Source organism: Streptopelia decaocto, assembly GCF_964273445.1.
Source record: "Streptopelia decaocto genome assembly, chromosome: 27".
Taxonomy (NCBI): domain Eukaryota; kingdom Metazoa; phylum Chordata; class Aves; order Columbiformes; family Columbidae; genus Streptopelia; species Streptopelia decaocto.
The window spans coordinates 1,551,662-1,576,421 of NC_138682.1; the positions used below are offsets into that span (position 1 = coordinate 1,551,662).

General features: G+C 55.2%; 2 protein-coding genes across 9 annotated transcripts in view; one reads left to right on the top strand and one right to left on the bottom strand.

The window, feature by feature from the left end:
- Window positions 1-4,923: 4,923 nt before the first annotated feature.
- On the top strand, window positions 4,924-11,169 carry LOC309450566 (twist-related protein 2-like). The gene is made up of 2 exons (XM_082073522.1): window positions 4,924-5,536; window positions 11,040-11,169. The coding sequence occupies exon 1, from the start codon at window positions 5,045-5,047 to the stop codon at window positions 5,528-5,530; it is 486 nt and encodes a 161-aa protein (XP_081929648.1). The 5' UTR covers window positions 4,924-5,044; the 3' UTR covers window positions 5,531-5,536; window positions 11,040-11,169.
- Window positions 11,170-16,303: 5,134 nt separating this feature from the next.
- The window catches only part of HDAC7 (histone deacetylase 7), a 90,000-nt gene continuing 81,543 nt past the window's right edge, over window positions 16,304-24,760 (bottom strand). For 7 of the 8 annotated variants that reach the window (XM_082073488.1, XM_082073486.1, XM_082073490.1 and 4 more), the window contains 12 exons: window positions 24,078-24,198; window positions 23,830-23,879; window positions 22,489-22,596; window positions 20,569-20,624; window positions 20,294-20,381; window positions 19,929-20,048; window positions 18,871-18,968; window positions 18,662-18,780; window positions 18,064-18,197; window positions 17,875-17,959; window positions 17,135-17,273; window positions 16,304-16,442 (listed from right to left, as the gene is read on the bottom strand). In XM_082073488.1, coding sequence (XP_081929614.1) covers window positions 16,397-16,442; window positions 17,135-17,273; window positions 17,875-17,959; window positions 18,064-18,197; window positions 18,662-18,780; window positions 18,871-18,968; window positions 19,929-20,048; window positions 20,294-20,381; window positions 20,569-20,624; window positions 22,489-22,596; window positions 23,830-23,879; window positions 24,078-24,198 — 1,164 coding nt within the window. In that variant the 3' untranslated portion in view covers window positions 16,304-16,396. Of the gene's footprint in view, window positions 16,443-17,134; window positions 17,274-17,874; window positions 17,960-18,063; window positions 18,198-18,661; window positions 18,781-18,870; window positions 18,969-19,928; window positions 20,049-20,293; window positions 20,382-20,568; window positions 20,625-22,488; window positions 22,597-22,820; window positions 23,136-23,829; window positions 23,880-24,077; window positions 24,199-24,760 lie in introns of those variants that run through there. The other variant, XR_014186086.1, reaches the window with a different exon arrangement.

Below are 24,760 nucleotides of genomic sequence, written 5' to 3' on the forward strand. Positions count from 1 at the left end.
CTGATGCAAACTCAAGGGCAGAGCAAGGTCACAGTCGCAGGCAGTGCTGGGTTTCCTAAGCAGGGCTGTGGAGGGTTCGGCTGGGCTGTGGTGCCCAGGGGGGACCCCATGGCACTTGGCTCCCCCCGAGCACCAGGGCTGGGCTGGAGGTTGCCTTGATGGGAACGATTGGGCTGGTGGGGAGAGTGTGGAGGCTCTTGGCAGTGGGACCCAGAACACGGCGTTTTGCTCCTTTGATGGCCAGATGGAAACAGATGGGGAAGAAAAAAAACCAAACTCAAAAAACTTTCACGTGTAAAAATTAACTGGAACAGGCTGGTCGTCAGTGTGGGGTGGCGGTTGGCATGTGCAGGCGGCACGTGGGACATCCCTCCGTCGCTCAGCCCCAGTGCCGCAGCTCATCCCATTGCCCCGTCCCACGGCTCCGCTCCGGCGATGGGACAAATCCACGGAGAAAACACCACGACTCGCTCCCAGTCTCCCCAGTCACACCACTGGCCAGCCCCATCCACCACCCCCGTCCCTTCTGCCCCCCTGCTCGCGTTGCGTTTTGCTGGGGAACATCTTTTAGTTCTTAAAAAGTTCAGCGAGTTCCAGGAACGTTATGTCACTTTGACAAGGAAATGAACGGCGAGGCCATCAATCAGAGCTGCCGGCGCGGGGATCAAAGGACCCCGCAGCGCTCGAGCCGCCTTTTACAGCCAGAGCCCTGCACGATCCCCCTCGCCCATATTCCCCGCGGTTGCTGCAGCAACAGCACGCTACAGCGGATGCTTCACATTTTTATTCGCACCACACATGTTTCCACTCTAACGCCGCAATAACGAGAAAAACCTGCGAAACCAAAGCTGCTTCCCCAGCCTCCAGGGGCAGCGGCTATTCCTGGCTCCCTTTAATGTTCTCAATTTATTAGCGTTATCCTCTTTTTTTTTTCTTTTCACGCAGGATAAAACAGATTATTTTTGTCCTCCCTAACAAAGAAAAGGAGCTCTTCATCGAGGCTCAGCCTCTGATTTTGTACCCAGAATTATTTGCAGGCGTAACCAGGTCCTGTGCCATCAAAGCGACGTAGTCGGCAGCACCGGGCTCACACATGGACCGTGTTATCCCTGCGCAGCCCCGATTCACCAGCATGTAAACCTGGGGTGGAGCTGGGGGTGGCACTTCCTCAGCTTCCCCGGCTCCAAAATGGCATTTGCACCCAGAGCATGATGTACGTCCTGTCCCAGCCCCGCTCTACCCGCTGAGGACGAGTCATTTGGTCTGTGAAGGTTGTTTGGGTTGGACCCGGCTTTCTCGGCCGCCCTTCTTTACATTGTCATAGCAGATGGTTTATGCACACACAACAAATCATGAGTTTGATGTTTCCCCCAAGCCCAAGGATGCAGAAAACTCCTGCCCACCATCCTTATACTGTGGTGGTGGAGGTTCAGCTCCATACTGGGCTCTTCTCCAGCCTTTGTGAACCCCCTGAGACCTCCTGCCACATCCACCCAGCTCAGTTTGTTCCACAAGGGCAGGGCAGATCCTCCTGCTCTAGATCCAACCCAGAAAAGCCCAAAGATGGGGCATGACCTGTGAATAAGAAGGAAATGTCTATAATTGTTTTCTATTTGAGATGTGAAGTGGTTCCTCTACGGTCCTGTGGGGTGTCCTGAGTGGGACGAGGCTGGACCGGTTCTTCAGACCATGCGGAGAGTAACCACCTCTTGTTCTGATGGCCCATCCCTGAAGACCTGTGGCAGATGGAGAGTGGCCAAGACGTCACAGATGAACAGTCGGACATTTGTGTGAGCCGGTGAGTTGTGCTAAAAGGAGAGGAGGAACCGTTCATGCCAAAGCTCAGCTCTCCTGGGCCCGAAGGGGAAGCCTGGTCCTTCATGGGGACAGCACAGGGTGGAGGGGGGATCTCCAGGGGTTTTGGAGACCAGGTTGTGGAGAAGACCGAAAGGGCTTGGCTGGTTTTACAGCCAAGCAGATCATAGAATAGTTTGGGTTGGAAGGGACCTTCAGAAGCCATCTAACCCAACCCCTGCTACGAGCAGGGACAGGTGGCAGAGGGGGTGGACACATCCAGAACCAAAGGCTGGTGAAGAGCATCTCCAGGCGGTGTGAGGCTCAGAAACAGGCTCAGGCTGACCAAGATGAGCTTCCAGCCCACCAAAGGACGTGGCTTTGAGGGGACCCCTTTCTAAAGAAACCTTGGCTCCCACCTCAACCCCATGAAAGATCTTCCATTTGAGGTCCCACAGTCTCTCTGAAGCTACTGATGTGCCTCAGCCCTGTTTTTCCAGGCCATGGACTTCCTCCTCCCTCGATCTCCTCCCACACTTGGTTTGTAGTACCCTTGCTTGCTTTCTTTCACCTTCCTTTCTTTCCAAAGTGCAAAGTGGCCCCTCAGGAGCCCTACAAACCATCTTCCAGGCTCAGATCTGCTGAGGACAACCCAGCAAGGGAGAAATTTCCTATGAAAACTGAAAAATAAGCTGTTCAAGAAAGATGGATGAGGGGAGAGAAGGTGGGCAGAGGGGCAGGGATATGGTGGGAATTCAAATCTTCCATCTGGTGGCTTCTCACTAGGCTTTTATTTTATTCTCCACATATTTAAGGTCTGAATTTTTCACTGATCTGTCAAAACGAGGACTATAAAACCCCCAGCTAGCTGGAAAAGCAAAGTTATTGAAACCAGTGTGGTGACTCGTGACCTTTCCATGAGAAGTTTATATTAATATTCTTCAAAAAAAAATACACTCATTGAAAGAACAAGTTGAAATGTTTAAGGAAAAAAATACTCTCACCACAAAACATCCAAATCTGGGTAAAAAAAGCAATCGGGGTTGCTTCGCTGATCCTTCCTGCAGATCAAAGCTCATTGTGTTTCTCCTTTTGCTCAAGGATATCAGCAACAATACCAAACCTCACTCCCTTTGGCCAAAACCATTCGCCAGCGAAATTAAATTAAACTTTTCTTTTTTTTTAAAAAAAAGGAAAACAATTAAAATAAAATAAAAATAACCCCCAGGCCCCAGCCCGTGCCTCAGCTGGTGTTAATTGGCAGCTCCCCAGCCCTTGGTAGGGCTGAGCTGCTCCCCAAGCGCGGGATCAGAGGATGCTGGGTCTTGCCTAAATCCAGCCCTCCCTGGGGGATATTTTTCCTCGCCCTTTGTTTTCTCTCGCTTTCCCAGGGTCCTGTGATCTATTGTCTTTCAGCATTACGAACATCTGATATTAGTCGCTGTCTTGACAACGCTCGCGTGTGAGTAACGTGTTGAGCTGACGTCCTGCCGGCTTCGGCGAGGAGAAGGGGCGAAGCCACCAGGCTCCATCCCGCATCTGAATATCAACCTGTTTCTGAGCATTTTTTGTTTCTTTAAGCAATATTGGGTGTTTTTCACAGATCAGTTTGCTGTTAGTTCCCATCTGTGGCTACTGCCAGCTCTGGCAAGTTGATCCTTGGGAAGATGGGGCTGAGACAAAGCCTTGTTGTGTCCAAAACCATAGAATCAGAGAATCGTTTTGGTTGGAAAAGCCCCTCAAGATCATCGAGCGCTGATGGACAACAGGACACACGGGTCAGCAAGGCCGGGCAGGTCTATGGAGCGCGTTTATGAAAAATAACTCATAGCTGAGCTTGAATTGAGGTTTTTCTACTGGAAATAAGTGTAGTTTGCTTGAGCAATGTTGGCCAAATTGCTTGTTCTTATTCAGTCACACTCCAAAGAGGAGAGAGGCCATTGATCATCCATCCGTCCATCCTTCCATCCATCCATCCTTCCATCCATCCTTCCTTCCATCCTTCCTTCCATCCTTCCTTCCATCCATCCATCCATCCATTCATCCATCCTTCCATCCATCCATCCATCCATCCATCCATCCATCCTTCTTTCCTTCCTTCCTTCCATCCATCCTTCCATCCTTCCATCCTTCCATCCATCCATCCAACCATCCATCCATCCGTCCATCCATCTGTCCATCCTTCCATCCATTCATCCATCCATCCTTCCTTCCTTCCTTCCATCCATTCATCCTTCCTTCCTTCCTTCCTTCCTTCCTTCCTTCCTTCCTTCCTTCCTTCCTTCCTTCCTTCCTTCCAACCATCCATCCATCCGTCTGTCCATCCATCCAACCATCCCTCCATCCATCTATCTATCCATCCATCCATCTATTCATCCAACCCTCCACATTTCTGGCAGTCTACAATAGCCCTTACTATATGGATGGAAGCCAATAGCCATGCACCATCATATTCCTCTCAAAAAAATATGGCAGCTACTGCAGATCGAGACGGAGGAACAGGCCCGGACTCTTCCTGGCTGGATCCATGGCCAGTCCTATGCCTGATTTCCCAAGCTCATTTTGAATTATGCCATTGCTCAAGAGCAGTATGGATGCCTATTGCTGTTGCCTCTTCCTCTGGACTCAGAGAATACCCATATGGCTCACTAAAACATCCATTGCTCCGCATTTCCACTTGAATCTCTTATAGATAAAAGTCTCCTATTGCAAACTGGGCAAGTGAATATTTCTGGCTGGTTTTGCAGGGTCAACTGGGCTTAAAAGAGAAAAATAAAATTTAAAAAAAAGACTGTAAATCATAAAAGCCTTCCCTGAACTGCCTGGTGGGCGCTACATTAGCATAGGCGATGTCCCCTGCCATCCGGGCAGCAGGCAGGGGAATCTGTGCCGGAGGGCTTGGGGGTGTCGGTGGAGGAGGGAGGAAATCTGGAACCCATAAGCTCCACTGATGTTTGCGTTACCTTGCACGGCTGCATTGGTCTGCGCCTGGTCCGCCCACGGGGCTCCTTGCCCTATCAGCAAGAGCCCTTCCCCAAAGTTATCCGAACGCCCTCCTCTCCGTAACCCAAAGGAAAAGCCAACCGAGCTCCTTGGAGGGCTCGGCGAGGCTTGGGAGGGTTGGGGAGGCTGGAGGGTGGATGCTCCAGGCTGCACCTCCGGAGCTGCTCCCCAGGCCACCTCGCCGATGCGCTGTGGCCGGTGCATCTCGTGACACCCCAGAGCCCTTCGCCCGCAAGGTGACAAGAAGATGAAAGAAGAAAACATGTGCCCGGATTCCCCAGAAGGCAGCCTGGTCACCAGCGAGGAGGAAGGCGAGCGGCTGCACAAGAAATGTCACCGCAAGCGCGGCCAGGGGCACAAGGCGGCCGAGGAGTGCGGCGTCCCCTCGCCGCAGGGCAAGCGGAGCAAGCGCAGCCCCGTCCCCCCGTCCTTTGAGGACATGCACACGCAGCGGGTGATCGCCAACGTGCGGGAGCGCCAGCGGACCCAGTCGCTCAACGACGCCTTCGCCGAGCTGCGGAAGATCATCCCCACGCTGCCCTCCGACAAGCTGAGCAAGATCCAGACCCTCAAGCTGGCCGCCCGCTACATAGACTTCTTGTACCAGGTCCTGCAGAGCGATGAGCTGGACCACAAGATCACCAGCTGCAACTACCTGGCCCACGAGAGGCTCAGCTACGCCTTCTCCGTCTGGAGGATGGAAGGGGCTTGGTCCATGTCCGCATCCCACTGAGCCAGGGTACGTATCGCCGACACCTCCCTCGCTCCTGCATCCTTTACGCATCTCCCCAGCTTTTTTCCTCGTGGGGAAATGCACAGCAGCCGCCCCCTCCTCGTTCTCCACATGCAAATGATTTGCTTTAACGAACCCCAGACGCTGGTGGTTGGAGGAGGTGGCGATTCCCAACCTCGCTGGGGCTGGTGGGACATTGCAGGGGGTTGAGAAATGGAGCCCTAAAGTGACTGAGCTCATTTAGTGGGGTCTGGTCCAGGGCAGGCTAGTGAAAGGTTTAAAATCAGGGCTTAAAGAGCTGATTTATCCTCCCATGGTAAGCCGGGAGGGGACATAAATCAGCAGACACCCTCCTGAATGTGTTTGGGTCACCGAGGTGTCAAAACCACACGAGCGAGACCAGGGCGGCTGCTGCCGCTCCCCCCGTGTGAAGAGCCCAGCCTTGTCCTTGTCACCCGGTGACGCCGGCAGCTGTTCCCCAAAGCTGTTGGGTGGCCCAGGACCCCCATCCTGCCCGGTTTCCTCCTGTTCCTCCCCTAAAGCACTGCAGACGAGTTGGGATCCGTGATCCCTTTGGATCTATCGGCCTCCGATGCTGCAGGGAATAAAACACCGAGAAAAGATGCTGGGGCAGCGAGGTTTGTGTGCACCCCGTGTTTGATGTGCTCAGCACCACCCAGCCCCCACCTGAGCATCCTTCTAACCAGCAGCAAAGCTGCTGAGAGAGGGTTCAATCCTGTTTTCAGTGGTTTGGGTCCTATTGGGCTGGGAGAAATTTGGGACAGGGAGAGAAGGCTCAGCTACGTCGTAACATTTCCTGCAGCCCGCGAGCGGGAGCAGAGAGCTCTGGAGGATGTTCCCAAGCTGTGGACTTTGGGAACACTTCATGGGAGCCCCTGAGTGTCCCCACTGTCCCCTAAACAGGTTCAGGGCTTCTGACTTTCCTTGTATCCGCTCCGGTGTCAGTGTGAGAGACCCCTGGCTCCTCCGAAGAAACCAACGGCACTCTGATTATTCTTGCACCATTAGTGGTGGAAAGACCTTTTTCTTGTTGTTTTCTGTGAGCTGTTGGGGTCAGCCCCATAGCACCCTCCTTGCGCCCCATTTCTCCTCCTGAGCAGTCTTACTGCAGCCCTGATTCTGTGTATGAACCCGGGTGCAGCATCATTTATAACACAAGGGACACTAGACCCTGTGATGAGAACTGCTGGGGGGGTGCAAGACCCTGATTTAAGCCACGCTGACCCCCAGCCTGGGAGGGACCGGTGCGATGCTGCAGCCCAACGTGACCCCACCGGTCCCCACCTCATCACAGCCGCTCTGGGGAAAAGTAGAGTGTGGAAAAACAAATAATATCTGCTCTCCACCCTGGTCTTCCGTTCTGAAAGACCAGAGGGAGAAGAAAAGGGAGGAAAGTGCCTTTCTGAGACAAAATAAATGGTACTATATTCTGCAAAGTGGCCCAGGTGGTGCCCAGGCACGGGGGGACCCTTTGCTGTGGCCAATGTCCCCTTTCCCAGCACCACTGACCCCAAAGCCTTTGGGCTTTGCCCTGAATTTCAGGCCAGATCTGTAGATGTAGGTGCAGCCGGTGCCAACCAGCTCCCGGGGGGATTTCATTTAAGTATAAGCCTCATTTAAGTATAAGCCACATTTAACCTCTCATTTTCCTACAAACCTTGCTGAGATCTAACCTACAGGAAAGCAGCCAGTTTTCTAAACCCGTGTATAGACCTCAATTATTTGGGGCAGACCTGGTGGTTTAAAACTGCAGGCCTGTCCTAGTTGGGAGCAGGATTATGGCCCTTTTGCTGTGGCTTGGGGCTGCTGGGTCACCTTCCCCTTGGGGACAGACACAGGGACACGTTTGGCCACTTGGAGGGGCCAAGAAGCCGCCAGGAGCAGCCGGGATGCGGAGCCCCCCAGGCAGAGCAAGCGCCCGTGTCCCCCCATCACCTCCATCACCCTCCCCGGGCATCGTATTTTTGCAGCGCTGGGGGTGTTGCAGTTTGCAGCGGGGTGATCCTGGTTTTTGGGATACGGGATGCTCCGTGCCCTCTCCCAAAAGACAGCCCGGCAGGAACGTGGGTTTCTTGGGTGGACGGTTTTGAAGAGCTCCAGCGTTGTGCTGTGCTGATGAGCCGTGCGCTTCATTAAAGCCGCACTAAAGCCGTGGAGAAGGTTTAGGGTTCCTGAGCCTCCTCCCCATCGCCCCCACACACGTGTCGGGTCCCGGTTGCATGTGTGGGCTGATGCACAGCTCCACATCCAGCCATTGACATGTGGACCTGTTTATTTAAGCTGAGTGCTTGGCAGGAATTATGTTCCTGTGATAAAACAGAGGAGTTAAAGACCCTTAGTGATCTTAAAGACCTCTCTGCTAGATGAAAAAGCCTCCGTGTAAAACCCCTCGTGTCCTGTGAACACGATGCTCTCCGTGTGCTGGTTCATATTGACCCCGAGCAGCTCCGGTACTTGCCTTGAGGCACAGCATCCTCCAGCTGAATGGTTATTAATCTGCTTTGTGTCGACCCGCAGCGGTATTCGGGTACCAATTAGCAACTCCCTAACTAGGCAGGGAAGCGTCAGGAGGAGGATTTGCTAAGCAAAGGCCTAAAAGTGGGAATAACCACAGGGGAAGCGATGCTGGGGCTGGAAAGGCTGCGTCTCTCTTTCCCGTAAGTGAATTAACCCAGTGGGACTGTAATTTTATAATGTAAAGCAGCTAATGGCTGCTGCGAGGGCCGGCGTACTGGTCTGCACTGGAACCCAGCCTATTAAATATCAAAGGGCGCTGAATAGCTGGATGTGGATGTGCCCTTGTTAACCAGGAGACATCATCCGGGGAAAGAGGGACTGAGCCCTCAGGCGAGAGAAATAACGTTTGAAGTCTCCCAAGCTCACGCTTTTGCAGCAGAGTCTTGAGCACATTAAGATGGTTTCTTTTCCTGCTGGAGGAGAAAATGAGGCTGGAAGCGCTGGGGGGAAAAGGCTGGTGGAGTTGTAAGGGGTGATTTTCCTTGCCCTTCATTTGTCTGCCTGGATTTATTGTCTTTCTCGCGTTGCCCTCACTTAATTGTCTCTCCTGAAAGACCTTGGATAATCTTCCCTTTGGGGACTCTTGCTTGGAGTCTGCTTTGTCTGGTGGATGTTTCATTTTCCTTTATTTATCAATACGTGTCACTGCAACGTATTAAAGGAGCTTGGGGGAGCTCCCTTCCCCATTCAGATCTGCTCAGAAAAATGTGTATAAAGCATCATCCGCTTCAAAAAGCTGCGATCGCCCTGCAGCCTGGCAGGAAAGCACAGTCCTGTCCCGGCTCGGTCCTTTAAAAGCACCAAGTGGGTCCATTCACTGGTTAAACTGGCCAAGGTAGACCTGGGCCCCCAGGCTGGGTGGCAGCAAGGCTGGGATTTGGCAGGAAACACCTCACTTTTGCTTTTGGTTTGAGCTCTCAGAATGACAACGAGTGTCCCAAATCCTGGGAAATTTGTGCCTGGGCGATTTCTCTTCCTCCCGTTGGGCTCAGGGCTGACGTTACGTGCCAGCCCCGCTCCCATCGTGTGCTCCGGTGGGATGCTGATGGGATTTGCTCCGGTTTAGAGGCCAGAAGTTTCCTCCAAAGGCTGCTCCATCTCCTCCAAAAAGCACAGAGCTGGTGTAGCATTTGCCGCAGCCTCTGCAAGGTGGACAGGTAGGAGAGGAGATATTTGGGGCCTTTAAGGCTCCAGCTTTGGTGCCCCAGCGCAGGAGGAGCTGCCCTGGATGAGGGATGCGGGACAGCCCCCAAAATCCCAGAGCTGAGCTCATTCATCAGCTCCAGGAGAACAGGAGCTGAGGGGAGAGTGGATGATCTTGAGGGGCTTTTCCATCCAAAATGATTCTCTGATTCTATGATTTTGGACATGACAAGGCTTTGTCTCAGCCCCATCCCTCTCCATGTCCCTTGGCGGGAGAGCATCCAGCACAAGGACACGTCAAAGAGGAGATGGAGCTGCCATTAATTTCACCATTGAAAAACCTTTTTTCTAGCAAAAACTTCCACTTTCCTATTAAATACAGAAGAACTCACCCCTGACCCTGCCAGGGGGACCAGGCTCCTGTATATCACAGCAAGGCAGGCTCTAGGTATCACTCAGGATTAGTTAAAACAGAGATAAAATGACACAGCCAGCCCTCAGGAGCATTAAAATGGGCTGGCTGGGTCTCAGCTGCCCTCGCTCAGCCCAGAGGAACAAAACGAGCCCGGATTTCATCGCGGAGTATCAGGGGAAGGCACCTGGGATCCGAGGGGGAACGAAGGGAATGCGTTAACGAGATGGACTTTGCTTTAATTTCCTTTTATAGGGCTGTATGTGCGTGGAGACGAGGGTGTTAATGCAGCGTGGGGAGGAAGGGTGGTCGCGGCCGGGGCGCTGGGGACGGGCTCACCCCAATGTGTCCCCCGGCTCCGCGGTCGGGTCCCCGTGAATGTCCGTCCCCGCGCTTCGCACACTCAGAGCAGAGCTGGTCTCCTCTGGAGCCTCCCGCAACCTTCAAAATCCTGCCGTGAGCGCATTATTTGGTGTTAAACCTCGTTGATTTGAGACATGGCTGTGCCGTGGGGCAAGGGGAGATCATTAAGTTTTATCCGAGCTGGGTTGAGATGCTCGTGGCTGTTTCTCGCACCCCAGTGCTGGGCAAAGTGGGCATGAGCCTTTTTGGCTGCCCGTCGTGCCCTTGAGCACTGGGATGTGCACAACACCCATCACAGACCTTTCGGACCGTGGTCCCGAAGGTTCAGCGATGGGATGTGTCGGGTTTTGGGGGTTTTTGCTCTCTCTGCCCCATCCTGCCGGCCCGTCTGCGTTACCGCGGCCGTGCCCGGGGTGAACTACCAGAGCTTTGTGATTTATTCCTCTCCAGGCTCCTCTCCGGAGAGTTAAATTCTCTGTGATTGCGCAAGGAAGGGCTGGAACAGCAGGAGGCAAAGCGGGGGGGTGGAATAAAACCAGAGAGCTGGGGGTGGTGGGGAGGAAGCCCAGGGATGGCAAAATGAAGCCGTTGCCCCACCAAGCTCCGCTCCCCCCATGCCCGGTGCCTCAAGAGCTGCCGGAGCCGATTCCAACCTCACCCGGCCCTTGCAGACGTTCCCTGCCCGGGGTCGGGATCAGGCTGTGTCTCTGGTTCACCGGCCACGTTCCCGGCTCCATGTTGGTGTCCGGTGGTGGCTGCAGGAAAAGGGATGAGCCGTTCGGCTGTTTCCCTTCTCCGTGCTCGCTCTGCTCCTAGAGCAGCATATTTGGGTAAAAAGCTGTGATTTTTTGAATGCTTACAGTCTCGGGCTCAGGTATGGGGATGTTTCCCTGCGGCTGCGGGGAAGTCTGCGAATGCGAAGCACGAAGGCTCAGGAGCCAGAAACCAAAGGCGGCTCGGCCCCCGCCGGCTTCCCGCTCGAGCGCCGGATTTTGGGATGAGCCAAACCGTGGGTGACTTGGCAACCGGGCTGACCCTTCTGTGTCCCCTCAGGTCGCCTCCGCCTCAAGGGAAACGCGCAGCAGCACCGCGGCGCCCGGCCCGGCCACCCCGCGCTCCTCCAGCACCCGAAAACCAGCGGCAGCGCCCCGGCGAGCAGGAGAGAACCAGCCCCATCTGTCCCCTCCCGTCCCCTCGCCCGGGGCTGCTCTGACCCCCCAAACCCCAGGACTGGGGCAGAGGGACCCGAACCAGGAACCAAACCAGGACCCGAACCAGGAACCAAACCAGGACCCGAACCAGGAACCAAACCAGGATCCGAACCAGGAACCAAACCAGGACCTGAACCAGGAACCAAACCAGGACCCGAACCAGGACCCGGGTGGTTTTGCTCGGAACCAGCTTGGTTGGATGCTGCCTGTGAAATGCTTTAAGGAGTAATTTATTTTTGACTTGTAGGTAAGAAATAGTTGAGTTATCCACCCCCATCCCCAGCCTGCGGGGAAGCCGACGTCCCCATCTCAGTGGCCGATGTCCCCATCTCAGTGGCCAACGTCCCCATCTCAGTGGCCAACGTCCCCATCTCGGTGGGCTCAATCCTCTGTGCATCCCCCCGCTGCCTGCGGCCAGGACACGTCCCGCTGGGACGATGGGGACAACTCGAGCCCTCCCTGGTCCCTGCAGCCTCCCAGAGCTCCCCAGGGACGTGGCGACGCGGCGCCCGAGGGTCCGGCCGAGGATGGAGCACAGACCCCGGCACCGTTTTGCTTTATCAAACCCCGGAGCTCGGCGCCGCGATGACGCTGAATGTCGGAGCTGCTGCCTGGCGAGCAGAGCTGGTTTTGGGGGGCTGATGAACCCCACAATGAGCCCCGTGGCACACGACACCCCCCACTCGTTCGTACCGCATGGACATGGTGTAAAATCAGCCTCTCTGTTGGAAGAAATTTGAAATGATTAGAAAATAAGGCTGGAGATATTATGCAGAGCCCTTCCCTCTGCCCTGTGAGAATGGGGCGGGTTGGGGTAATTCCAGGGGGATTCAGGTTCTTTTGGGGGTGAGAAGGAGTTGGGGGGATGCTGGGGGATGACAAAGGGATGTCGGGGTGTCCGGACAATCCCAATAAATCCAAGGGGGAATTTTCCAGCGTTCCATCCATTCGTTTCCCAAGGAAATGCTGCTGCCACGCGGCCACCCGCACCCTCCATCGGCGCCGCTGCTCCGAGGGTTTTATTCAAATTGGGTGGAGAATCAGGTATTTTTGCTCATTATAGCACAGAAAGCGGGGGGAAAAGTCCCTGTAAGCGCGGCCGCGACAGCGCGCAACCGAAAACGACCCGCGTGGGAGAGAAGTGTTACAAGTGACTCAACAGCCGGGTTTCAATTAGTGCTCAGGCTTAATTAGACACCGGAGAATCCAACGAGAAGCGGCAGCAAGGCTCAGGCTACCTTTTCCTATAAAATCCTCCATTATTAGATATACCAGGAGTGAATTTCATGCTCCGGGGAGCTGAGCGCAGCCTGTAAAAAGATCTGAATGTGCTAAACCAAATAAAGGTTCTGTTCAAAATGGGGTTGCAGAGGGATTCGTGAACCACATCGGTAATTAAACCTCCCTTAGAAACATAAATTTCCTTCCAAAAAAATAAAACGTGCTTTAAAAATAAAGAGTAAACGCCTCTTTCTAGGGTCAGGCTTCCAACGCTATTTTTTTTAAGTATATTTTTTTAAATTATTTTTAAGTAACATTTGGTTGAATCTTTTTATTTATTTATTTATTTATTTATTTATTTATTTATTTATTTATATATATATATATATATATATTGATTTATATAAAAATGAGTGAAATGTCAGCCCTGAGGGAGGAACAATGATTTGAACCAAGGGCTTTTTGATTCTCACAGTCATGATAATTGTTACTATTATCACAGACACAGTGAATTTTGGAGAAAAGGTGTTTGGGGCAAGGAGGGACGGATATAGAGACGTTCTGGCCCTTCAAACCTCCATGGGTTGTGCAGGAAACCCCCAGTAAACCCCGTCCCCAGGGGCCAGGCCCCCAACGTGACACTGGGTGTCCCTCGGCCATGATGCCACGTGGCTTTTCCTGCCACCCCAACAACCTTCACCATCAGCTGGGACAAGCGAGTGATGTTTGGGGTCCCGGTGCCCATTTGGGGGGTCCCGGTCTCCATTTCCCAAATGGAGGGTGCTCAGTTGGGACATTTGGGGATGGACACAGGGACGGCTGCGGTGGGAGCTTCTGGAGCTGGAGATGATCATGATGGGACAATCTGCCTGATGTTCTGCTCTTCAGAGCCTGGTGAGGTTCCTTCCTCCATAGAACCATTTTGGTTGGAAAAGACCTTTAAGACTAAGTCCAACTATTAACCCAACCGGGCTTGGGTTGTCCTGAGAACCTCATGTCCGTCTGTCCAACCCTCCAGGGATGGTGACTCCAGCACTGCCCTGGGCAGCCTGTTCAATGCCCCACAACCCTTTCCATGAAGAATTTCTTCCTAACATCCAACCTCAACCTTCCTTTGCTCAACTTGAGGCCGTTTCCTCTTGTTTTATCACTTGGGAGCACAGACCAACCCCCTCCACGCTCCAAGCTCCTTTCAGGCAGTTCAGAGATCAGAAGGTCTCCCCTCAGCTCCTGTTCTCCAGCTGAACCCCCCAGCTCCCTCAGCTGCTCCATCACACTTGTGCTCTAACCCAGATGCGGGGGGAGCACCCATAAAGTGACACCCCCACCCATCCCTGCACCCATGGGGACCCCATCACCTCCTCCAGCCACCCCACTGGGCAGATTCCACTGAAATGAGTGTTTGTGGGGGACCTGTGGACAAAGAGGTGTCACCCCCCGCAGAGGGGGGACCCTTCCAAGCCAACACATCATTCTGCTAGAACAAAACCCAGTTATGTCATGAACACCCACGTCTCACCAACGTAGCATTTGGTTCCATCTCCGGGGTTGAAGCCGCAAGTGCCACATCCTGGGAGCTGTTGGGGACATTGGCCATGGGGGGGTGACACAGGGGAGCCAAGGGGCTGCCTGGGGATTCAGGTTGGGTGACCCACCACACGGGGGGTGCAGGGTGGGGATATTGGGGCCACCAGCCCAGACTGGGTGACGCTTATCAGGCTGGGATGGGCCAGCCCTTCAATTAATGAGCTTAATTAATCACAATGTTGGGTTTTTTTTTTTTTCCTTTGGTATCTTGCCCAGAGGAAACCTGAAAATGTTAAATGCTGAAGAAGTTAAGATGTGAGGAAATAAGTATTTTGGGGGACATTTCCCCTGATTTAAGGCAATAACAGCTCCCACGGTCACCCAGAGCTTCCTCCTGGGGGAAACTGAGGCACAAACATGGAGCTTTGGGCTCCTTTGCGCCAGCACAGCTCCTGAATGGCACCAACCCACTGGGAGAACTGGGCTGAGGTTGGGACTGGGCTGGGGAGGGAAACTGAGGCAGGGGGACGGAGGGATGGGGGTACCGGGACTGCAGGGGTGGGCACTGGGGAAGGGGTGGTGACCGGCGCCGGTTTGGGGACACCAGAAACACCCCAGTGCCACTTGGTGACGGGTCCGTCCCACCACCCCAGAGCCCACCCGGGTGGGGGACACCCACAGGACAGAGGGACAGAGCCACGGAAGGGGACAGGACCCCCCAAGCCAGGCTGCGGAGAACAAAAGAGGTTTGGGGAGGGAGCTTTTGAACCCCTTCCTGCCCAGGCTGTCCCACCGCAGTGTGACACCCCCTCCTGCAGGGTCCCCCCCGCAGCACAGGACAAGCGCGGCTGCCCCAGCCCTGGGTGTGAGGGTGAAGCCACGGGGGGGGTACCATGGTGTCACCCGCTCACAAAGGATCCCGCGCCCCCCCTGGTCCCTGTGTCCTGCTGGGCGCTGGGGGCCACAGAAATGGTTCATTCTTCCAAGGTCCGTCCTTTTGATTTCTCCTTCTTTGATATTTTTTATTCATTTTTTTACAAAATCTCCCCCCTGTGCCTGCGGCCGGGACTCGGCCACCCCCGAGCCCCCCAGGGCCCAGCGCCCCGTCCGTCCCCTCCTCCCCAGCCCAGCTGTCCCCAAACCCAGCACTGCAACACCCCGCCGGGGACGTGTCCCCATGGGGCGACACGGGGACGGGCTCGTGGAGCAACGAGCCACACGATGCGCTGTGAGATGGGACAAAGGTAAATCGAGAGGGACACCTCATTCTGGGGGGGGTCACTCTGCCGCTGTCACCCCAGGGTGGCCCGAGACAGGCGCCGCATCGCCGGGGTGTCCCAAACCTGAGGGTGACGGGACTCAATTTGAGCTCTGATAGAGAAGAGGAGCCTGTTGGGGTGCTGGGGGTGCAGCTGCAGGATGGGGGGCTGGAAGACAGCTGGGGCGTCCCTGCTTTGGGGATCACAGGGGTCGACACCATCCAGATCCTCAGGGCAGGGGGTGGCGAAAGGACTCAAGGCACCTCGGTAAGTCCACGCGAGGAGGCGCTTGTCCCCGACGTCCCCACGGGACGACGAGCACGACGGGTCACGTTAGCACACGGCAAGTGTGTATAGTGCAAATCAGAGCCCCGCAGCAGGGTTAGTGGTTCGGACGTCCCGCGGGTGCCATCCCGGGCGCTGCGGACGCTCCAGCGCTCGCTCTTCCCCGGCTCTGGGCACCGGTCACAACGGTCCGAACCTCCCTCGTGCACAACGAGGTCACAGCCCATGTCACCGTCACTTTGTGCCCCACCAGAGGAAGGGGAGGCAGGACACAAGACACAGAGTGTCCCCCCCCAGGCAAAACTGCTGCTCAAAGGCTGGCGAGGAGCTCTGGGTGGCTTGAACCGCCTGCAATGTCCATCCCAACGCCCACCCCCTTCCCCAGGTGAGGACGGTCCCAGGAGAAGGGCAGGTGAGGGTGAGGTGACAGTTGAAGGTCCCTTCAACCCAAACCCTTCTATGATTCTATGATGGACAGCATCACCTCTTCTCCACCATCACGGCCACCGAGAGGGAGGCCAAGGCTGTGACTGTCTCCACCTCTTCTGCCTCGTGGTGCTGAGCCTCCAGGGGTGCGGAGGCCTCTCCTGTGTGTCCCCAGAGGGGTGGCAGGTCCCGCCGGTTGGGGACTGATGGCCGGCACGGGCTGGGTTTGCGCAGCCACGCTGTGCAGGGGAGTCCATGGTTCTCCATCGGTCCTGAGCAGGAGGACACCGTGCAGGTGGCCGCAGGAACGTCCCCGCTGGGAGACCCGCAGAGGTGGCAGCTCTGGGCCGGCCGTTTCAGGACCGTGACTTGGGGAGTGAGGACGACGTGGCAAATGGGAAGCCAGGAATGAAGAGCGAGCGCTGGGCTCAGCAGAGTCCAGCCGTGTCCTGGAGGCAGGGGAGCAGAGAATCACTGCTCATCACTGGTTCATGGGCTCCTCTTCCTCCATCGGCTCGTCCTGTGGCCTGAAACGGGGAAATACGACACATGAGAGGGGGAGGAGACCCGTGGGACACAACGTGTCCCCTCAGCATCAAGGCAAAGTCCAGCACCTACACAACAAGCCTCTCAGTGTTTCCTGCTCCATTGAGACCTACATTGCACCAGGGGAGGTTGAGGTTGGATCTGGGGAACAATTTCTTCCCCAAAGGGCTGTGGGGCATTGAACAGGCTGCCCAGGGCAGTGCTGGAGTCACCATCCCTGGAGGGTTGGACAGACGGACATGAGGTTCTCAGGACATGGGGTAGTACCGAGCCTGAGTTAATGGTTGGACTTGATGATCTTGAGGGGCTTTTCCAATCAAAATGATTCTGTGATTCTATGATTCTATCTCCCACACCTCTAGGCCTGCTTAAGCCAGGCCTGTCCTGACCTCCCAGGAGCTCATCCGGCTGTGACACGGCCTTTCTTTGCTGCCACCCCCCTGGCACCCAGCAAACAGGGAGCGAGGGGCTCTCGAACTCCCAGGATCAATGAGAGGTGCCCAGAGAGGTGGTGGCTGAACCATCCCTGGAGACATCCCAGGCCAGGCTGGACGGGGCTCTGAGCACCCTGAGCTGCTGAAGATGTCCCTGCTCATGGCAGGGGTGGGTAAGGTGACAGTTGAAGGTCCCTTCAACCCAAACCCTTCTATGATTCCATGATGGACAGCATCACCTCTTCTCCACCATCACGGCCACCGAGAGGGAGGCCAAGGCTGTGACTGTCTCCACCTCTTCTGCCTCGTGGTGCTGAGCCTCCAGGAAGGAGCAGCCCAGCTTGGAAGCAAAGCGCTGCACGGCCACCCAGTATTTACCTGCAGGAGAAGAAAAACTTGGGAGCTGCCAGGATAGGGATCATCCCAGGTCTCCAGGCTTCCCTGGCAGTGAATGCACACAGGGGTATCACCCTCCCATGAGGAGGAGGATGAAGAAGGGCTCCAGTGGGGTCTCGAATGCCAGATGTCCCCGTGGAAGTCATGGGGATTATTGGAGAGGGAAGAAAATGCCAACATGTGGCCCTTTCATGTTTAGTGTGGAGAACAGGAGCTGAGGGGAGACCTTCTGATCTCTGAACTGCCTGAAAGGAGCTTGGAGCCAGGGGGTCAGGCTCTGCTCCCCAGGAACAAGCGCCAGGAGCAGAGGAAACGGCCTCAAGTTGCACCAGGGGAGGTTGAGGTTGGATCTGGGAACAATTTCTTCCCCAAAGGGCTGTGGGGCATTGAACAGGCTGCCCAGGGCAGTGCTGGAGTCACCATCCCTGGAGGGCTGGACAGATGGACATGAGGTTCTCAGGACATGGGGCAGTGCCGGGGGTGGGGAACGGTTGGACTCCATGAGCCTGAGGGGCTTTCCCAACCAAAATGATTCTGATTCTCTAATTCTACTTAACGGAGCCCTCAGCCCCGGGACACTCACTCTGGACCTGGATCACCGTTTCCAAGGAGCGCACGGCGTTGGGGTTGGGTTTCTGCCTCATGCTTTCTTCTGGGAGAGGCTCCAGCTGCCGAAGGAGGACACCGGGGTCAGCAGGAGGGAGCTGTGCCCGGGGCCCGGCTCACAGCTCCGCTACAGCCCCACGGCCGCCACCCCAGCCCCAGCGCTCACCTCGTTTCCCAGCAAGGCCGACACGCAGGCCTCAGATGCATCGCAGATGGCCGTAAGGTCATGGCCACCTTCCAGCGCGAGGACCACGGCTCCACCAGCCAGACTCATCAGCTGCTTCGTCATGTAGCCAAAGCCTGGAGGGGGAAAGCCCAAGTGACGGTTGTCACCCTCCCTGCCCAAAACGCTGGGGCCTTGGCACTTGCTGCTGGTACAACCCCAAAGATCTCGTGATGGGACAAGGGGAGATGGTTTTAAACTAAAAGAGGGAGATTCAGGCTGGATAAAAGGCAATTGTTGGCCCTGAGGGTGGTGAGAGCCTGGCCCAGGTTGGCCAGAGAGGTGGTGGCTGAACCATCCCTGGAGACATCCCAGGCCAGGCTGGACGGGGCTCTGAGCACCCTGAGCTGCTGAAGATGTCCCTGCTCATGGCACAAGGTGACATTTGAAGGTCCCTTCAACCCAAACCACTCTGTGATTTCTTGATCCTACGATCCTCCCCGGCTCCCTGGGTATCTGCCACCCCTCCACCATGGTCCCAGTGTGGGTGGGCGGTGGGAACGACCCCCCTGAGCCACCAGTGCTGGTTCCACCTCCTTACATTTAGCAGAGACTTTGTAGCCGCCCAGGGGCGGGGGGTGACCGTCAGCCGCGTCAAAGCCGGCCGACACCAGCACCACATCGGGCGAGAATTCGTGTGCGATCGGCATCACCACCGTCCTGCAGGGGCGGGAAATAAGAGGTTTTAAGCGCTGGTTCGGCCTGACACCGAGAGAAAGAGGAGCCGGGCAGGAACACGAGGAATGGTACCTGAAAGCAGCCAGATACTCCGGGTCACCCATGGGGGGGTCGAGCCCTCCAGTCCAGGCTACATTGACATTAAATCCCTCACCAGGGCCAGCACCAACCTGTGAGAGATCCAGGACAGCGGTGAGGGGCTGGATGTGACCCACGAGGACACCGGGACAGCGGCTGGAGCGGCTCTATCACTGCCGGGCTCTGGGGAGGGAGCACCGAGTGTTCCCGACCCCCCGCCCGGTGCCGCGGGACCCCTGGGGTTTGCAAAGCTGAGGAGCTGTGGGTGTTGCTAAATAGGCCGAAAGCCCAGAGCATGAGCCCTACCAGAAAGTTAATACCAGCCTAATAACAGATGAGATGTCTGGGAGTAACGACCTTTCAATCGTAGAACAAAACCTATCCCAGAATTGAGAAGTCAACCGCGGACTGTTGATTATCTAGTGATTAGTGCCGAATTTTGTGGATGTGCTTGAGCTGAAGTCAACTTTACTCTTCATTTTTTAATAAAATCTTAATTTTTACATTTAATTTAATGAATTAATCATTTTAATACCAAAACACAGCTCCTTGTTAAAGGCTGCCTGCCTCCAGAAGACCCCTACTCACTGAGCTTGTGCAGTAAAACCAATGTGATATACCTTGTATGCAAATACTGTAACCGATCAGCCCTACAGAACTGCCCTGAGGGCGGGTATATTGTGGATTTTGTATAAATGATCGAGACTTGGTATCACCGAGATGCTGGTTTGATGCGGCATCCAGACTCGGACAACTCCGTAATAAAATCAGCATCTCCGTGTGCAGAATTAGCGCGCACGCTGGGTAAAGAACCTCGTTTAGGGACAATGTGGGGATGTCCTGACACTTCCCAGACCTCGCAGCCATCGGTCACCGTCCCCGCGGGCTCTGCAGCGAGGGGGTGAACCAGGATGGGGCATCGATGGGAAACGAGCCCCCAAGGCACCGACACAACACCAGCGCTGCTCAAAGGTTTGTGCCGCGCTCTGTCACCGTCACCCGGTGTCCCCATCACCCGGTGTCCCCATGGACCTCGCAGCCTGTCTTTGTACCTCGTCGGCGGCCCCGCTGCCGGGGAAGAAGTTGCCATCATCGTGACGATGCAAAGAGATGTAGAGAACGTCGGGGTCTCTGTAGAAGATCTGCTGAGTCCCGTTGCCGTGGTGAACGTCCTGGAGGGAGAGGAATTGGGAAAACCTGTTTTACAGTCTTCTGGGTGATTTAACAGCCTAAGGGAGCTGGAAGCAGCCGGATCTCTCCCCTGCTCCAGGGTCGCCCGTCCCAGGAGCTGCTCCTGCTCCCCCATCCTGACACCGGGGGGGTCCCGGCCCAAAGGTGGGTTTGATGCTCCCCAGTCCAGCTCCAAAGCAGAGCGGGGAGGAGCCGCGGACGCCCCGGGAGGCGCCGGGGAACTCACCCAGTCCACGATGAGGATCTTGCCGAGCTTCCCTTTCTGTTGCAGCTGCCTGGCGGCGATGGCCACCGAGTTAAAGAAGCAGAATCCCCTGCAAAGAGGGAGCGGTTAGAGCCCTGGGGCTCACAGCCCTGCCACCCAACCCACGTCCTCCCATCTCCCGCTGGCCCACCGGTGGCTCCTGGGGAGGTCAGTCTGGAGCAATCAGTGATTTTAAGGCAATAAACTGCTTTTTGGGGGTTTCAGAACCCCACAGCTCAGGAGGTGCTTATCCTTACATGGCAGTGGAAGGATCCGCGTGATGTCCGGGTGGCCGCACCACAGCAAAGCCGTTCTGGGGACAAAGAGAAGGGGGGTGATCAGAGCTGCTGTCCCCGGTGAAGCAGGGGGATCCCCTTTAAGAGGCCGTAGCCCCTCAAGTGCTGAATAATACAACAGGTGAGCTCACAGAGGGCTCAGCAGGTATGTGCAGGTGTACTTGAGTGTCTCATTGACTATCCAGAGGTTATATATTGAATAACAAGATCAAATATGTATACACTTTTACACAAATAATACCCATGTAAACTGGTACACAAATTCCACTGCTGCCACTATCTGGAGAGATACATATCACAGTATCACAGTATCACAGTATGTTTGGGATTGGAAGGGACCTCAAAAGATCATCTAGTCCAATCCCCCTGCTGGAGCAGGAACACCTAGGTGAGGTCGCACAGGAACATGTCCAGGCGGGTTTTGAACGCCTCCAGAGAAGGAGACTCCACAACCTCCCTGGGCAGCCTGTTCCAGTGCTCTGTCACCCTCACTGAGAAGAAGTTTCTTCTCAAATTTAAGTGGAACCTCTTGTGTTCCAGCTTGATCCCATTACCCCTTGTCTTATCATTGTTTGCCACTGAGAAGAGTCTGGCTCCATCCTCATGGCACTCACCCTTTATATATTTATAAACATTAATAAGGTCCCCCCTTAGTCTCCTCTTCTCCAAACTAAAGAGCCCCAGCTCCCTCAGCCTTTCTTCATAAGGGAGGTGCTCCACTCCCTTAATCATCTTCGTTGACCTACGCTGGACCCTCTCCAGCAGTTCCCTGTCCTTCTTGAACTGAGGGGCCCAGAACTGGACACAATATTCCAGATGTGGTCTCACCAGGGCGGAGTAGAGGGGAAGGAGGACCTCTCTCGATCTACTAACCACCCCCCTTCTAATACACCCCAGGATGCCATTGGCCTTCCTGGCCACAAGGGCACAGTGCTGGCTCATGGTCATCCTGTTGTCCACCAGGACCCCCAGGTCCCTTTCCCCTACACTGCTCTCTAATATGTAATCTCCCAACCTATACTGGAACCTGGGGTTGTTCCTGCCCAGATGCAGGACTCTACACTTGTCCTTGTTAAATTTCATCAGGTTATTCCCTGCCCAGCTCTCCAGCCTGTCCAGGTCCCGCTGGATGGCAGCACAGCCCTCCGGCGTGTCAGCCACTCCTCCTAGCTTGGTGTCATCAGCAAACTTGCTGATAGTACACTCAATTCCCTCGTCCAAGTCGTTAATGAATATATTGAATAATATTGGCCCCAGCACTGACCCTTGGGGCACTCCACTAGATACTGGCCTCCAACTAGACTCCGCACCATTGACTACCACTCTCTGGCTTCTCTCCCTAAGCCAGTTTGCAACCCACCTCACTACTCTATTGTCTAGACCACACCTCCTCAACTTAGCTGTGAGGATGCTGTGGGAGACTGTGTCAAAGATATATGTATGTATGTGTGTGTATATATAGATATCTAATTGTGTGTGTGTATATACATCCATTTTTTAAAACGAATATGCATGTTTCTTCAATACACTGAGGCTTGTAGTAATAAATGAAATCTGCTGTATTAGTATGCATAGTTTTTCTATGCTTTGTTTTTGCTTTCTGATCTGTGAATGATGGGAAAAATCTGCTTAGAAAGTAGCGTCCCATTCTCTGTTTTCTCCTCGCATTCCTTGGTTTGTTGGTTTTATTATGTTATCGGTAACAAGTGAAGCACAGACTGCACCTCTGGAAAGGCTGCGTGACCAGTTGCGCTGAAAAGCCCTGCAAATCTGTATTTAGAACCCAAGGCTACGATGTGTATTCTGCCCAGGTTTTTCCTGCTGATTTGTCTCTCTCTACTTTTCCCCTGTTTTCTCTTGCTGTGGTTTTGGTAGCCCTACCTTCAGCTCCCTGGTGGCCACCTTGAAGGCCAGCTCGGTGACGCTGCCGGCGGCCCAGCGCGCGGCGTTGGAGGAGTGCAGCTCGTTCCAGATGGTATCGCTGTCCACCTACGAGCAAGGGGACCGGTCAGACGGCGACGGGGCACAGGACGTCTCGCCACGGGGCCCACGCTTGGGGCTGGGGGCTGAAGTCCCATCCAGGGCACCGTGGGCAACCTCACGCGCAATGGGGCGAGTTCCCCGGCAGCTGGTCCGTCAGCCCCAGCCCCACACGGAGCATCTCCCCCTGCACCCGGGGGGCTGGAAGGAGTGAGTGCGAAAATGCTCGTTACCTTCTTTATCTTATTTTATTGTTTAACCCAACATCTTGGTTTGATCAGGATCACGTCAAGGGCCGAGCCAGAGCCGGAAAACTCAAGTCTCTTCTGATCAAGTCCATGTGTGTGAGCCAAAGTCAAAGCCCATGGCTGGGGCAGCTCCGGACCCCCCCAGCCTTCGGGGCGCGGGCCAGAGGAGGGCAGGGAGGGGGAGCAGAGCGGGGAAAGTAGATGCAAACGGGGCTGAGAAGAGCTGGTGCCCAGCAGCGGGGGCAAGGAGAGGAGAAGAACCAGAAGAGGCAGCAGGAAGGCAATGGAGTGAGACCCGTCCTGCAAGAGAGAGAGAAGGACAGAGACAGGGGGAGAGAGGAGAAGAGGAGAACGCAGTGAATGGAGAGAAACCAGGGCTGCAAGCTGGGAAAGGAGAGGCCACGACATGTCTGCATGGAGGTGGTGAGATGCTGTCCCTCCCTTAATAGGGACCACGGCTTCCGCCAGCCGTTCTTTCCCCTCTAACGCCTCGGGCTGTTAGAAATCGCTGTGATGGGCTTTGGGTGCTGGGTCCCCTGGAGTAAGGAGGCACGAAGGATCCTGGATGATCTCCAGAGGTCCCTTCCAACCCCAACCATTCTGTGATTCTGTGACCCTCTTTGAGGGGTGTGATGCTCAGGACCATCCCGAGGACAGGGGGAAGCTCTGGTACAAGGACATCTTGCCCGCAGATGGTGTCCCCACCTCAGCCTGCCCAAGCACAGGCTTCGGGAGCTCCTTCTCCACTCAAGCCCACGAGGGTTCAGAAAGAACAAGCCCGTCCAAAACCAGAGATGCTCAGAGGTGGTGGATGAACCATCCCTGGAGACACCCCAGGCCAGGCTGAACGGGGCTCTGAGCAGCCTGAGCTGCTGAAGATGACCCTGCTCATGGCAGGGGGTTGATAAGGTGACATTTGAACGTCCCTTGAACCAAAACTATTCTGTGATTCTAGATTCTATTAAACCAGCCAAAGCAGAGCTGGAGCACTTACCCCCACCCCTCCGCAGGGCAGCATGACGAACATCCGCTGCGACAGGATCCCTGTGAAGAGAAGGGACAGAGCTGAGAATGTGGGGATGGTGGGACAGGGGCGCTCACAGGGGTACCAGGAGGGAGGTTTGGCCAATCCAGCCCCCAGAGAGCTGCTTGCAGGGGTCCCCAGGGCTGAGGGTGCCCCAGGACCCGGTGTGGGTGTGTGGGCAGGGACAGGCAGAGGTGAGGACACAGTTGGGGACTCACCCGCCAGCTTCCCGTTGTCCAGTTTGAGGCGGTTGAGGGGGTTGGTGCCGTAGAGGAAGACGTGGCGCTCGGTGTGGACGCACTGCAGCTCTTCCAGGGTGGCTTTGCGTCCCCGCAGACACTGCGGCACAGAGGGGCTGTGACTGAGCTGCTCTGCCACCCCCGGCCTCCCGGGGTGGACGTGGCACGTCCCCATGTACCAGCACAGCCACGCCGTGTGTCTCCGCAGCCGCGGAGGCAGCTGCAAGGCTGAGCACCCCATTCTTGCATTGGGTTTGAACTTGAGGACCCTACTTCTTGCATTGGGTTTGAACTTGAGGACCCTACTTCTTGCACTGGGTTTGAACTTGAGGACCCTACTTCTTGCACTAGGTTTGAACTTGAAGACTCTACCTCTTGCACTGGGTTTGAACTTGAGGACCCTACTTCTTGCATTGGGTTTGAACTTGAGGACCCTACTTCTTGCACTGGGTTTGAATTTGAGGACCCTACTTCTTGCATTGGGTTTGAACTTGAGGACCCTACTTCTTGCATTGGGTTTGAACTTGAGGACCCTACTTCTTGCACTGGGTTTGAACTTAAGGGTCCCTCGTGTTCAGGCAGAGATCAAGCAGGAAACTGCAGCATGGTCCCTATGTGGACCAGTCAGCCCAGTTAGCGCAGGGCAAGGTTTCTAACAGACT